Below are 15,516 nucleotides of genomic sequence, written 5' to 3'. Positions count from 1 at the left end.
GTAGCTTTGCTTTTAATGGTAGCTTGGAAAGCTGAACAAGTTACTTTGATAAAGATGGGGGCTCCTCTTGTTTCTGTTTTGCGGTGTTATATTGAGTTACACACTGAATCAAACCCAAATGTGCCTCTATAGCTCTGTGTATGTTGAGGGTTACGCTAATCCAGGGTGGCACTGTACACTCATTAAGGTAATTTCCATCTATTTACTGAATTACAAACAGATTTCTGAGAGATGTTGTCAATACGTTGGGCAGACCTGAACACGAATAGAAGAGATGAGCAAGAGGAGGAGGAGAGGTGGGGGCGGGTATAGCAGGAGGGAATCCAGATGGGAAGGAGCAGCGTCGGCACCGCGTGAGAGAGAGAACGAGAGAGAGAGAGAGAGAGAGAGAAAAGACAGACTGTAGAGGAGAAGACACGAACCTAATCTCTACATGGAGATGAGAGATACTTCTATCAAACACTGAACAACCGGATTTCAGTCGGTGTCGCCATGTATTTCGGTGCGTAAACGACGCGATATGCTTTTAATCGTATAACTAAGAATGTTTTTTGCTGACCATAACGCAGCGGAGTCACTTGTTGCTATGTTGAAATGGATGTAAGCTTTGTGAAGTCAGTCACCTGCACAGCAGAAGAGAAAGAGGTAGCGGTAGTGCAGATAATCCAATGCATTTCTATTGTCTATATATTTGTTTTAGTTTTTAGCCTTTTTTCTGTGACAGTTTTCCTCATGAAATAGTGCACAGGGCGAATTCTTCAACGACAAGGGAGACACTTTATAATTATTATTGGATAAAAACTTACAAATGATAGAAAAGAAAGAATATACTATAATTCTCATATACATGCATATATATACACATATATAAATATGCTATGCACACACTGAACTAAAACCAACATTATTATTGCGTGCTTTATATTACATTGCTTGCAAGTTATGGGAGTCACAATTAGTGATAACCAGTCTCATTTTAATAATCATTACAGAAGTTACTCTTTCAGTGTGTGTGTGTGTGTGTGTGTGTGTGTGCGCGCGCGCGCGCGTGCGTGCGTGCTTGCTTGCGGGCGCGCACTTCACAGTCTCTCCACGGGTTTCTTGTAGCTTATCTCATTCTCATCTCATTCTTTCAAGTCATTTATTACAAATGCAAACACTCAGGTCAAACAGAACATGGCGCACTCACACACACACACACACACACACACACACACACACACACACACACACACACACACACACACACACACACACAGACACACACTTGGCTTATGCTTGTTAAAGGCAATCAGACTAACAGCAGAGCGGATGGGTGTGTTGTGATTTTTGATTATGATGCTGATGATTACATATGCGGGTTGGTCCTTAATCAAACTGTAATCAAGCTCACAGTATATGCAAACTAGAGAACAAGCCTCTGTAATCAGGACTCAACAATACTAACTAGGCGTTTATCAGACATACAGCTTAATAATAGCCTCATTAAACCCGAACTATGTGTGTTTGTGTGTGTTTGTGTGTGTGTTTGTGTGTGTGTTTGTGTATCAGGTGGCAAGTGTGTACATGTTCGTATGGGTTTGTGATAACATGTTTTGCATGCAAGTTTATAAATTGAATTTTAATATAATAAGGAGTTCTATGCTGTGGGCCATTGCGTGTGTGTGTGTGTGTGTGTGTGTGTGTGTGTGTGTGTGTGTGTGGCATCTGTGTAGAGTATTTCATTACCCTTCAGTGTCTCCCCTGTGTGTGTGCCTGTGTATGTAAAAGCCCATTTGGTCAGATACACTGTCTGAGGGTCCTATTTTAAGAGAGCTCATATTTAACAGCATGTCAAATATGACAAGCTTTTCATATTATTATATATAAGTAATCATCTTCATGTTCAAACTGATTTAGACGCTCATTATGAGTTCAACAGCTGAAATACTTCACACCAGTTAATCAGTTAATAAATAGATAAACATTAACACAACAATTTTAATATTCTATTCATTATTTTGGTTATTTTTGAAGGCAAAGGTGGTAAAAAAAATGCCATCAGCTTCTCTAATGTGAATGTTTTGTGACCTTTTTAGTCCTCTAACTTCGGTTTTGGACTGCTGGTCAGATAAAACAGACTTAATTGAGATTTCACATCATCACATGAGGCTCTAGAGTCTAGACAATATAATGTGCATTTTTTACGGTTTTATTGACAGCATTAATGAATAATCATCATTTGAATTAATATGAAACAAATCATTAGTTACACCCATAATGAGTTCTGCTTTGAAATTTTAGAAAGATGTTGGAAGGACCAATACATTTATACACAGCATAATTATACACATATATCAGTGGTGGAAGAAAAATAGTAAAATTACAGCAGGATTGTGAGCAAATAGTATTAAAGGTTAAAGTACAGATTGTGGATATTATATACATTATACTGTTATTGATACATTAATGTATAAGTAACATTTTAATGTCGCTGGTCAAAGTGGAGGTAATTGTAGCTACTTTGTATAATGTGGTATACAATCAGACTACATCATATTTTATGATGTCCATATGTATTGTACATAAAATCTCAGAGTAGATACATTACGATATTGATATATCAGTCAATAATCTTATATACAGACTATATGTAAACACACACTTTTTGCAATGATCCCTCACATGTGGTTCTCAAACTTGTGACAAAGATATGTAATGGAGACATATTTTATATCTTAATAAACTTTATTATATAAAATTACATCATTACACTGAAACAGTAAACTTCAATGGGATTTTCTTAAGTGTAAGTTACTATAAATAAAAACACATGAAACAAAAAAACATGCATGCATATATTAAACTTGAATTAAGAAAAAATATATACACAGTACAAGTTTTTATGTCATTGTCAGAGTAGATTTCAATCACTACAGATGAGTGAAACTCAAATAACTCAATTTATATAATTTTTTTTTCAGTGATTATTTGTTTAATATGTCTACTAGACAATACAATATGTTTTGCTGATTTGACCTCTTAGATTTTATCAGCATCAATGCTTATAAAAGAGCTCACATCATATCTATTGAGTCATTCCTCCATATGTTTATCTCTCTACCTGTCTCCTCCCTGCCGTGCTGTCTCCTAGGTAATGTGTGTCATAGTGTTCTGCCACCACTGGCTCGTCCTACGCTGGGCAGGACTCAGCCTTCCCCAGACCCGAAACCCCTCCTACCCTTCCACCTGCTGCCTGGATTCACTGACGTGAGTACTGTCAGTCATCGTAGTTGTCATAGTAACACGACATCACACCTACTGTACTCTCCTGCCTTTTTTATCACTAACCACAATCGTTCATGTGTAACACTTTTTTCTAATACACAGGTGTGTGCTTGTGCTGCCTACACCTTTCCAAATATATTGCCTCTGATACAGAGAGCTGTGACATTTCTACACAGCTTGGTGGAGTGGAGCTGATACCTTGATATTCCTCACGCAGGCCTTTTCTTAGAGCAGTCTGTCCCTGTTTGTGAGGGGTGAAGATGGAGAGAGCTAAAGCTGGGCGAGTCGAAGCCCTGAGGAGAGTTGATGTGTCAGGCAGGGCTGGCTGATGTCTTTGTGCTATATGTCTTAATATACTGGCTGTTATACTGAATAAATGTTTTGGGCTTGTATCTGTGTAGTACACAGAACGTAATGCACTAGACTTCAAAGCTGAGATGTAGCCTATTCATAGACAAAACTGTTGAACTCAGTGCTAGAAGTGTCTTCTTTTGCGTGTACATTTAGAGCCAAGAAAACATGATGATGTGTGTTTTTGTCCTGCACTTTTGCTAATACCAAACCCAGCACAACACCCAAACTTGAGATGAAGTAAGAGGCTGAGAGCCACTTATGAGCCCATCACTGTGTCTGGCCCACTCTGAAGCAAAATTGCCAATTTTTCTTTGTTCCTCCCTTCTCTTTACTTTTGTCTCATCCTTAAATCACAATGTGCTCCTAGATGTTTAGGGGAGAGATACAGAGAGGACAAATTGAAGGTTTATAAGAAAGAGAGGATTGTGTGTGTGTGTGTGTGTGTGTGTGTGTGTGTGTGTGTGTGTGTGTGTGTGTGTGTGTGTGTGTGTAGGCCTATGTGTCAGCAGTCTTTTTTTCTGTATGTGAGGTGTGTGTGTGTGTACACTCTTTATCTTTGTCAAAAAGTCATTCTGCCACCTGAGAAGAAATCAGACATCCGTCAAGGTCTCAGCCTCCTCCCTCTCCATTTCAACCCACTCTCCTCTCTCCACTGTTCTCATCCATCCCTTCTACTTTTTCACGTTGCTCTTGCTCCATCGCCCTCTTCACTTCAGCTCTCTCTTTGTCTGTGTTTTCCCCTTAATCTCCTTCTGTCATTCTCCCCCATCATTCACCTGCCCGTGCACTTCATCTTTCATTCACTCCATTACTTCTCCACTGACCCTTACCCTCCTTTACTGCTAACAATCAACATAAAAATATTACCAATTTTGATAAAATTGTTAGCACTTCCTCTTAGTGGTTGACCTTCCCGCTCAAGTCAGAAAAGCTGTCTTAGTCATAACGTAGCACAGGTTGAAAAAAAAAAAATCTCACACAATCTCACCTTCCTGTTTATAACTGCCCCCTCTCTCCTTTCTTTCACTTTATTTTATTTCTCCCATTGCAGGAATATTTTTTTAGAGCTGTCAGGCTTTTAACTCTTATTCTACTTGATGAAGTGGGAAGAAGAACAAAAGCTCCTACTGCCAAATATTTTGATTGTGTGTGTATTTAATACTTGACACTTGGTTGATTTTGAGATTGCTTCAAATGTAGTTCAAAGGAAACTTTATGGAATAGAATATAATGAACCACTATCTCAAGTACATATTGTCTGCAAACTGGAAGGTGCACCGTAGTGTAGAGGGACTCTTTTCCCTCCTCTGATTTGAACCTGTGGGTGTTAAGTAAGTGGGCTCACAGCTGAACTGGCTGCGTTTTCTCCTGGAGTGTGTGTGTTGTTTTATTTTATGTGCGTGGGTTTTTCTTTTTCGGTGTGTGTATAAGCCTGCATTCTCTTGTGAACGTAGATGGTACGTGTGTTGGCAAATGCCTCTGTAAAGTGCTGCCCGGAAATTTGTTTGGTGCCCACATGTTGGTTGTCGTGGTTACAGGCTTGCATGCATATGTGTGTGTGTGTGTGGATGTTTGTCGTAAGCCAGGGATCCAGCACTTCACACTGGGACTTCACCGGTTAGTTTGGCTCGTAGTTTGACAGTGTTTTTACGGGAACAAAAATGTGCTATTGTTTCCAAGCAAATACTCATTTAAATGACAAAGAACCAAAAAGCAGCAGCCCATTCATCATAACCCTACCTTCTTTTTGGGATGCTTGACGTCATGTGCTCACACATAGCTGTTGCACTGGTACACAGTGTAAATCCAGGAACATTCATCATTATAAATGCTGAGGCTCTTGACTGTGCTCCAGGTAAAAGTCTGCTTTACTTCACTTGGCCATATGTTTGAGCCATAACTCATTCCCTGGGGCTCAGTATGTCTGACACGCCACCACCCCTGTGTGAGGAGGTTTCTAGAGAAATATACTGATTATAATTGATTCTCTGAGGTGGATGTCATGTCGTTATTAATTTATAGCATCACCTACTGAATTCCCTGTTACAGTTTTTTATTACTTTTGATGTCAGAATAAGAAGAGAGGCCATGTTTCAGCAGGTGATGTTGTGTAAACTATGTATACTGTAGGAGCAAGAAAGTAACAGTAAGGGCAAACTGACTTTGCCACAGGTGCTCATCCATCCCAGTGAGTGGAGTGGGATTGAAGGGTAAAGAGAGTGAGTCCAGGGGGAGGCAGGAAGGTGACTTTGATCAGACGGCAAAGACGGGAGAGGCAGAGAGTTCAGAGGGGAGCAGATGGAGGGGTGAAGTGAGGAATGTGTGATGGAAGGTCAGATGGTGATACAGAAGCCTCAGGCTGAGGGAAGGAGGGAGGAAGGGAAGCTTTTATTCATATTAAAATGTTCTGTCTCATTCAGCTAAACATACTAGTATTCTCACATCCTCATAAATGTTTAACTTTAAAATGCCCATCCATATTTTTCCATGTCATGGAAATTGACTTGACATTTCTTAATTTTTTATTATATCATGATTTTCTAGTTTACACATGATACACAAAAGAGCTGTATTTATTTATATGTGTTTGCTTGAGTTTTACATGCACAAACAGCTGCAGGGAAACAGCAGAGATAAGATGCCAATGACTGCAGAGATGCATTCCAGTGCAGCTGCCTCGAGTGATGATCAAAGGAAATGAGTGAGAACACACGCGCACACAGGCACGCACACACGGATTCTGTTGCATTTTTGACATTTGAAGAGCAAGGAATTCATCTTTGGCACTAAAGAAACAAGCTTAATATCCAGGGCAGTGCTATATATGTTCCCAGGGCTTGCAGAACTAGTTGGCTGACCCACAACAAGACATAAATTTCTACGTCACCTCCAGACAGATTTCCATAAAGTCTCCCTAGTTGTGGCTGGTTATATGGCTCTCTACATTTCATCACAGGTAATAGGTTTGTTTTGCTCCACAAAGGCCGGTTGGGTTTTATTGCACTGAGTATATGTGCTCATTAAACCTTCCAGTAGGTATTGTCCAGAGGTGCAGAGTGCTGTGTGGTCAGTATAGTTATTGCACACGCACACATATGCAAAGACATGGGTACGTTTACTACCTATGTTTCCACTCATAAAGAAACGTAGCTCAGGGGAGGAGAGGTCCATAATTTTATCTTTAGTTAGTTGTTTATGTTGGGGGTAACACAAACAACACAACACATAGTTTGGAAATTACACTTGTTATCTCTGAATGATTAAGTGCATAATTGTCTTCATTTCTAACTGTTTGAATGGAAAGATCATCCTCAGGGTCGGTTTTCTTGGAACAGGACTGGGTGAGGAAATGTTCACCTCCTGTAGAAATGAAAGGTGGTGGCTGTAAAATGTTTGGAGGGTGTCCATAATGAAGAGCAAACAGAGGCTGTAGTGAACCTGGCTTCATGGTGATCACAATGGATTCAGATATGCAGGAAAAAAGTATCTGACAATTGTTAGGTGCTTTTCAAACCACTTATACTGCATAATCTACGTTTTAGCTGTCCATCAGCATCTATATTTGACTATATAGCTATGCTGCTTTTGATTTAAAAAGTACATCAGGATTTTCAATGAGTGAGAAGGTATTGAGTTTTTCTTACAGAAGAGTAGGAATCTCTAAGAAGTCTTACATCAATGCTTGTTTTCTTGACAAAGAATTGTAGTGAAAGCTGTTTCTTTTAAGCTATATTTAGTTAAAAAAACAAGAACTTAGAACACACTGATCATAATGATGGACAGAGAAGAAGTGGAATACGTTGCAGCAGTGGTTGGACTAGTTTTTATTAACATTTTAATACTTTTGTCTGATTAGCATAAATTGATTCACTGAAAGCTCAAGTCAAAGTTATTCTGACCACAGCTTCTGCATGATGAAGCAAAATTCAGGTCTTTCAAAGCCTGCAGGAGTTGAGTGATTCACAATCTAAAGATACATTTTGGGTGGAGTATTACTTCACACTGATTGGGGTTAGGTTTGGAGCACAGGGTATGTTTACATATTTGTGTGTCTTCAGCAAATGATAGTAGATGTTGCTGTGTGTATGTGAACATGTGTATGTGTCATATTTGATGCAGCAGCTGTGTGTACTATGTTCATGCATGACTGGGTGCCAGACTTAAGTACTCCCCTAACCTCACCTTTGACCTGAGACATTATAAATCTGTGTCTCCCTGAAAGGAACGTCTAGTGTTCAGTAACCTTGTCATTTACACCTCAGGTGATCACTTTCACTACCCACTCAGTCTTTCACAGGCCTAAACCAGTCATGACCTTTTACTGTTATGCTTCTCCTTTGTTGCAGATGGATCATGTCCATAAAGCTCTGATTGGCCCAGTCTTCAGGCTAACCTCACCGCTGAAGAGGAAGCCTAGTTCCTGCGGAGTTTGCCGACTGAGGTTCAACTCTGAGGTGGGTGGTGTCTTGTGGGAACTCTTACTCTGTATTGTTTTTCATTGAGGGCGTTTTAATTTCTCACACACACCCTCGCATGGCAGTTGAACAGCTGGGTAGACCTGCCCATGTATTTGTCTGTTTTACTGGTTCTAAATGATTAAGAGCTACCACATTTAATAATTTGATGAAATGTGCACACCTGTTTGACCTTTGGAGAGCATGCATTTTTTTCATTGTGGTTATCGTAAAACTATTCATAGGAAAGAACTAGAATTAATAGCCATGTATCATCATAACAAATGTATCAGAAAGTACATAGAAAACAAAGAATATTTAAAAACAGCATATAGAGAAAAATAAGCAATTAAAAAAAGTCTCGGTAATTAAATGCACTGCAGTAACACAGTGATTCTGATCATTTAGATATTTAGATTCAGAGGGGAAAGAAACTATTTTTTTATTTATTTATTTATTTTTTTTAACATAATGATTTTAGAAGTTTGACCTAATCTAAATGAAATGAAAAACCTAATCTAATTTTAATGAGATGTTAGGTATTTTGTAAGCCCATCTGATGTAAATGTAAAATAAGCAAAAGGTATTCAAATTTACTCCAATACTGAAAGATAACGCCTTTTACATCAAGACTATTGAACATTTTGATTTTGAAGATTTTTTACATTTATTCATTAGTGATAGCAAGCTCTAAAACTACAGTGTCAATCACATTCAATTAATGCATTGTGGCTTAAAATAATTTTGAAAAATGGGTTTACATAATTAAATAATTCTATTCAGTTAGTTTATATCTTGTTGTCTGCTGTTTTGCATATAGGCGCAGGCTTCTTCGCATTATAGTGGCACCAAACATGCAAAAAGGCTGAAATCTCTGGACGCTCCAGATTCTAAGATCAGGACCTCTGAACCGGTCACCAAGGAAACCACATCGCATATCCTCTCATCACCCTGCTCACAGCCCTCCAGCTCTGACACAACATCAGGAGGTGTGTGTCTCTGCAGGCACGCATGCTTCCCAGTGTATGTGTGTGTACATGTGCAGATATCCAATATATGACAGCAATAGATATAGCAATGTGCGGCTGAAACCTTCTTTTCCCAGTCACGACTTTAACTCTTTGATGTAATAAAGCTCCTGCTGCTTTGGCTTTCACAGTAAAGAGATTAAAGGTTGAGCATTATTCTCTGCTCCTTCTTTATGTCTACATTTACTGACCTCATTCAATGGCCTCCTGAAATCAAAAACATGTGGAAAATGCTTTGAATATGATCTGTGAGTAACCGTAGAGTGTGTGTGCATGCATATACAGTACATGTGTATAAGTGTGGTGGTGTGTCAACGCATTTGTCAACTGCTTTCCAACCTGTTAGCATATATATGTTTGTGCTGGTCCTGATTTGCTACCCCTGCATGTGTGTAGGTGTTAAGGAATGAAAATAATACATTTTGCTGCAAGCTAAAGGGCAAAGGGATTGGAGAATTGTACTTGACACAGTCGATATGTGTTTTTGTAAGGGAAAAAGAATGAGTGTTCATTTTCAGTTCTGAGTTAGTTTCAGGTAAGTGGATGAGGAGTGCTCTCTGAAGATTACTTCAGTAAACAGCCTCAACGTGCATCTAAGAGTGGGGAATCTGGGGAAGAATGGTAACAAACAGACGCCTACTTAGCAAGGCAGAGCTAATCATTGTTATCAGCAAAGTCTGAATCCTTAAATCAGCACACCCTCCTCTAGGGAAACTCTAGAAGTCAGTCTCATGGAAGATAATGGAGCCAAATCATCTCTATATAAAATTGTTCATGTAAGTGCTGGGAGGCAGATCCTTGATGAAATCATTGATTATTAGTGCGATTAAAGACGTTGCTAGAGCTCACAATCACCTGTAGCCTGGTGAGTTTTTGTCTCTGAGCAAGTATTGAAATTGACAGATTTTTAGAATTCAGGCATTTCATAGAAGTGGAAAACGTTTCAGTTTGTCTCTATGTTGTCGCACCCTGCATCCATCTCACTGTTATGCAGATACAGACTTGCTTTCTGTAATACTTTTACTCTTTCAGAGCACTCAGCCCCAATCCCTACCTCAGAGGCGGCACCATTGAGCAGCGGCCCCAATGAAACTGTGAAAATGCTGTCTGACCCCTCCCTGTCGCCCTGCTCGAGTGTGACAGAGAAGGAAACACAAGGAGACGGAGATGTGGAGGTGGTTCCAGAGGAGACGGAAGAACAGAAAGCTATACGCCTTCTCTACTGCTCCCTCTGCAAAGTGGCTGTCAACTCCGCCTCCCAGCTCCAAGCTCACAACAGTGGTAAGGAACGTGGAAGTTCTAAGGGTTTGTACTGTGTTCGATACTCTGTTTATATGATTTTATTTCTGCTCAGGCACTAAACACAAGACAATGCTGGAGGCAAGAAATGGTTATGGAGCCATCAAGTCCTTTCCGAGAACGGGAGTCAAGGCCAAGTTGGCTGCGCCGTCTGAGTTGTCAACTGGACTCCAGAACAAAACTTTCCACTGTGAGATCTGTGATGTGCATGTCAACTCTGAGACTCAACTCAAACAGGTTAGTTTCTGTAAATGTCTTGTCAAAAACAAAGCTCAGACAGATTAGTTGTAATACTTATTAACACAGTGACACATTTCACAGGCCACAGTTGTAACAGTCTATTACTGTTTTTGGGAGTTTAAAGTTTAAAGCCATGTTGGCCATCAGTAGTGATATGGGATGGGAACCTTCAAACTGGCCTGGAAACAGAATTATGTACATGTATGTATGTATGTATGTATGTATGTATGTATGTATGTATGTCTGCTCAGTGTGAAGATCTTGAACATTTTGCATGGACATCCCTGGGTTTGTGAGGTGAAATCTTTGTGTGTGTTTCATTTATATTTCATTTTTCGAAACAGGTTACAGTGTAATAATTGTTGAGCTCAGCAAAAATTGTTCCCTATGTATTAGGAAAGATGGTGTGTAGATGTTTGGTACACACCTAAATAACAAACACTCTCATGAGAGACTGCCTGTGCCTTATGCTTTAACCTCTACCTCTGTGTACAGAGTTATGTTAAGGTACCATTAGCTAGGTGAGATTTAAGTGAGATTGAAGATCATTTTTTTCATTTTATTACACATTATTTAATGGTTACACTTCAGTAAAACATCCTTAGTTTCCATTGTTTGACAGGGAACCTTGTTAATGGCAGACTCTATTTGTAGAGCTTGGAACAGAAAATCTTATGTTCTTTTCTTATAAATGCTTCTCTGTAATGGTCTTACAAGTTCAAGAGAGCTGGGCGCTTGTATGCATTAATCATAACAAAATAAATAACATAGCTATAGCTGCAGCAGCGTTGCCCAAGAAGGGTGAAAACTGGGGGGGTAACACTTGAAAAATCCTTATCACACGCCTCTTATGCATCGAAAACTATGAAAAGGTTAGCTGTCACACAGATTTGCCACTCTCACAGTCAAGCTGGTCAGAGGCATCAGGAGAGTCATCATCACTTTATCCATCATGCATTACAGACAGCACCATGCATACTTTATCCCAAATCACAGTGTGAACACCTCACACCTGTCGCTCCAGGTGAGTTAAAATCCCAGATCCCTCAAGATAATGAGCGCAAAGCTACAAAGCGTTGCCTGTTTTCATCTCTGTTCGTGATACGACTGCAAATTGTTGGTGCTTATAGCTGACTGCCTAAAAGTTAACTTTGGCCAGGTGCTCATGCATATTTAGCAGTTCAGTAGTGATTGTGTGCTGTGCTGGCTGTAGCCATCTGTTTGTGCTTGTCAGTCAAATCAAAAAGATTTTCAAACCCGCCCCTCATGAATATTTTGATTCTCCAAACCAGAGCCAACAAAATATCAACATTATGCATGAATAGTTAAAATAGGAACTGTGATTAGGCTCCTTTTAATTTCCTCTTCTCCGATTATTCAGATTTCCAAACAAATGCCACGTTGTGTCTTCATCTGCTCAGTCATTATGCTGCTGTCTGTCTGGGTTTACGTTTTGTGTGTGTTTATCCTTCTGTCTCTCTCCACCACTCCAGCACATCAGCAGTAGGAGACACAAGGACAGAGCAGCAGGTAAACCAGCCAAGCCTAAATTCAGCCCTTACACTCCCACCCAGCGTCACCAGAGTTTCCAGGCAGTGAGTACTTTGCTGTTGCTTGATTTACTTTCATCTGTCGTCATTGTGTTTGTGTACATGAGTTGATTCTCAAGAGCCTTCTCCAGGAAGCACCCTTCATTACCGAAAATGTAACAAATCATCAGACATAGGCTGAAGAATGCTAAATTCTGTATGTTTTACTTTTAGGACATTAGGAGATGGACTAAAAAGGCAGATTATGTTAGAAATGAGAGTAGAGTCTTTACTAATTTGTTTGGCAGTAGCTTGGAAAGTTTGTACTTCAGTGTGCTGAGTACCTACTAAGATATTATCTCCTGTCTTCTTCTCTGGTTTCCTACTTAAACTGCCCAACTTCCTTTTCAGAGAAAAAGAAAAAACCCCTTGATAGCAGTTTTTCTGTCTCTTTCGCAGATTCGTCTGGCTCTACAAAAGAGCCAAGACCTGACCAAACCTTTGGCCTCGTCTGTCCTACAGCGTCAGCTTTCTGTTGTCGCCGCTGCTGCCCTGGCAACGCTGCCCCCTTTCTCTCTACGGCCTGCCTCAAACTCAAGCCCCGCCCTGTTTCAGAGTCAGCCCCTCCCCCAGACCCTGCTGCATCCGGCTCCCGGGCCCATCTGTTCAACACACACGCCGGTTCTGTTTCCCCCCTACTGACCCAGTCTGTGTCTCAATCAGTAAAAGTAGAACTGAGGCCTGAACAAGATGTGATATAAGACAGTGCTGACTGTACTCCATATGCCAGCAGATACTTCGGGTGTCAGGGACCAGGACTGAAGACTATGGCCAAATCCATAAAGTATCAGTTGGATTGGAGTGGAGGAAGTCCAAAGCATCAAATGAGTAAAAGTATTTTCTGATATGTGAGAGTGTGTGTGTGCAGGTGCATGCTCAGATATAGCCATCACAGAGGTACAACTTTTTACAGCTCCATTCCATTAAGTTTTATAAATGGTAATAATCTGTATAACATTCAAGAAAGTCCCTCTGAAGAATGACTGTAGTTTGATTCAGAGAAAGATGCAGAATGTTGTGCTGTGCTTCCATGATGATTATAACTGTGTGTGTTTATGTGTGCAGATATGCATATAAGTATGAATGTCAACCAGAGCATGCTTGACTCAAGATGTTTATTATTTTCCAATAAACAATAGCTGTGGATACTCATATTTGATTCCAGAAAAGTATTGATTACATTTCTGAATATGACTGCATACTTACAGGCCATGGTCATTGGTGAAAATTACTCCAAACATAAATTTAATGATCCAAAATGTGCATTTTATTTGTAAAATGAGTGCAATATCATTTCAGCGTCATTTATCAGATTGTCAGCAGGATCTTTGTTCCAACAGATTTATTAAATAAAATGCATTTGCAGGAACAAATAGCAGCTTTTCAGCTCCATGCTTACGTGCTCCCAGATGCTGCCAGATATGTACAAAATTTCAAGACACAGTCAGGCATCGCCTCCTCCCAAACCCATAACTCTCTGTGTTCTGACTCTGGCCTAAACCCATTTCATCCTCCCCTGCTACTAGGCAGCACGAAAAAAATCTTTTACTTGGCCTGTATTCAGGTATTTAATAAATTATTATTGAAACAGACACATCCACAGATTTATTTGGCCTCAGAAGACTGATGAGTTTTGTCCAACTATTTATAACTTAAGAGTACAGATAAACCTTTGCCCCCACGTGTAGCCCCTCCAGCTTCATCCTGAGAGATAAATCAAAGCAAGAATGTTCTGTCTGACTTTATTGTCTTTTTGATGAGGTTTACTGCACTGCAGCCTCATGCAATGTGTAACTCACTTTTAGTAAGCTTATGTTTTAAGGGAAGTTATTTTAGAAGCCTATAGGTATGTAGTTAGTGTGTACTGCTGTGACAGTACAGTGCAGTCACTGATTCAAGATGCATCAGGGCAGTTTTATGCATCAGATATTTTACACCACAGGATTTAATATTTTCACAAAACAAACCCTTTTTATGAGGTTGGCAAATGAAACAACTGTAAACTATTTTAATTTCTAAATGTTGTGACACTGTTTCCCTCAGAGGTTGAAAATTGGCCAGAGGCTGTGTGATGACTTCTTTTCAACTTTCCACGACCTCTCAGATTATCTTCTTCATTTGATCTTTCATTAGCCATCTGACACTTAACTGGATTAATTAGTCAGATATTTTTGCTTGTGACTCCTGCAGCGTCTCCAAAGCAAATAGTTGTAGAGGCCAATTCAAAGAATTATCATCCAATCAATCCTGGCCTCCTGATTTCTCTTGTTGTCATGGCAGCAGTCATTATTATTACTATTATTAATTGTCTGGGGTGATGATGGTGAGGCGAACATCTGTGTGTTGGATGCTCAATTCAACTCATGCAGCCACTCCAAAGTAAATAATTCTACATGCCAACTCAGAGAAATATTATCCAATCACAGTCTTCTGATTTCCCCTGTTGTCAAAGCAGCGGGTTGGTTGTGAGTGTCTGTGTGTGTATCTATCCACAGTTAATCTTGCATACTACTGGACCCATCAGCCTAATATTTTTTAGCACATTTATTACTGTATGCTTAAGGACCTCTTGTGGTCACATTATAAAACCTATTTTATAATGTGTTGTATACCGCTATTGACTGCTGACTCTGGCAGGCGTAGGGGCCGCTAATGATCTACAACTGCATCAAAAGGCACATCCAGCAATCCGCTACGTTAAAATAAGTCTGTTGCAGGGCACATATTGACCTCTGTTGTGGTTTAAAAAAGTGGCAGCCAAAGAAAAGTGCAGTCTCATCTTGAACCAGAGCATCTGCAGAGTAATATGATGCCCGATATGTAATGATCCACTGAATTCACTGTTCTTGCAGTATCTACACGACACACCCAGTTGGTTAGGTTCAGGCATGAGCAGTGAGATGGTTATGGTTAGGATCAAGGGTGTGTATCGTGGTGACTACATCAGTGGCGTGTGTTGTGTAGCAAAGTGGGTTAGGCTTAGGGTGTCATGTAGGTCTGACATACTGCAGATGGACTCCTCTCTTTCAGTTAGCTTCTTTGCCATCTTGACTGTATGGGAGCTGAGAGGGACATTTGAGATTCACATCTTCTTTGTTTAGGAGTGGTTTTATTTTGTGTGGTTACAACAAAATGTTAAAAAAATAAATAGTTTTTATATTGAGAAATTTTGACAAATCTCCACATTTATGTTTACCTTATTAAGTAAGGTAAACATAACTATACAGTTAGGTGAACCCAGTAGGACTCTCAGTTACAATATCATTATACTATTCTATGCATCTT

The 15,516-nt window shown here is 39.8% G+C and overlaps 1 protein-coding gene across 1 annotated transcript; it reads left to right on the top strand.

Annotated features, from left to right (window-relative positions):
- The first annotated feature begins 492 nt into the window (after positions 1 to 492).
- On the top strand, positions 493 to 12,873 carry LOC128374413 (zinc finger protein 385D-like). Its single transcript, XM_053334673.1, has 9 exons — positions 493 to 502; positions 3,134 to 3,249; positions 5,719 to 5,721; positions 7,968 to 8,075; positions 8,896 to 9,064; positions 10,136 to 10,384; positions 10,458 to 10,639; positions 12,136 to 12,237; positions 12,631 to 12,873. The coding sequence occupies exons 1-9, from the start codon at positions 493 to 495 to the stop codon at positions 12,871 to 12,873; spliced, it is 1,182 nt and encodes a 393-aa protein (XP_053190648.1).
- The last annotated feature ends 2,643 nt before the right edge of the window (positions 12,874 to 15,516 follow it).

The sequence above is a fragment of the Scomber japonicus genome, chromosome 15, assembly GCF_027409825.1.
Source record: "Scomber japonicus isolate fScoJap1 chromosome 15, fScoJap1.pri, whole genome shotgun sequence".
Lineage (NCBI taxonomy): Eukaryota > Metazoa > Chordata > Actinopteri > Scombriformes > Scombridae > Scomber > Scomber japonicus.
The sequence above is the reverse complement of the archived record's forward strand: the minus strand, read 5'-3'. Positions and strand labels throughout refer to the sequence as shown.

Excerpts from the sequence above, each read along its gene's own strand:
- LOC128374413 (XM_053334673.1), top strand. Across the intron at positions 10,640-12,135 it reads CTGAGACTCAACTCAAACAG|CACATCAGCAGTAGGAGACA; the intron begins GTTAGTTTCTGT and ends CCACCACTCCAG. Across the intron at positions 12,238-12,630 it reads GTCACCAGAGTTTCCAGGCA|ATTCGTCTGGCTCTACAAAA; the intron begins GTGAGTACTTTG and ends TCTCTTTCGCAG.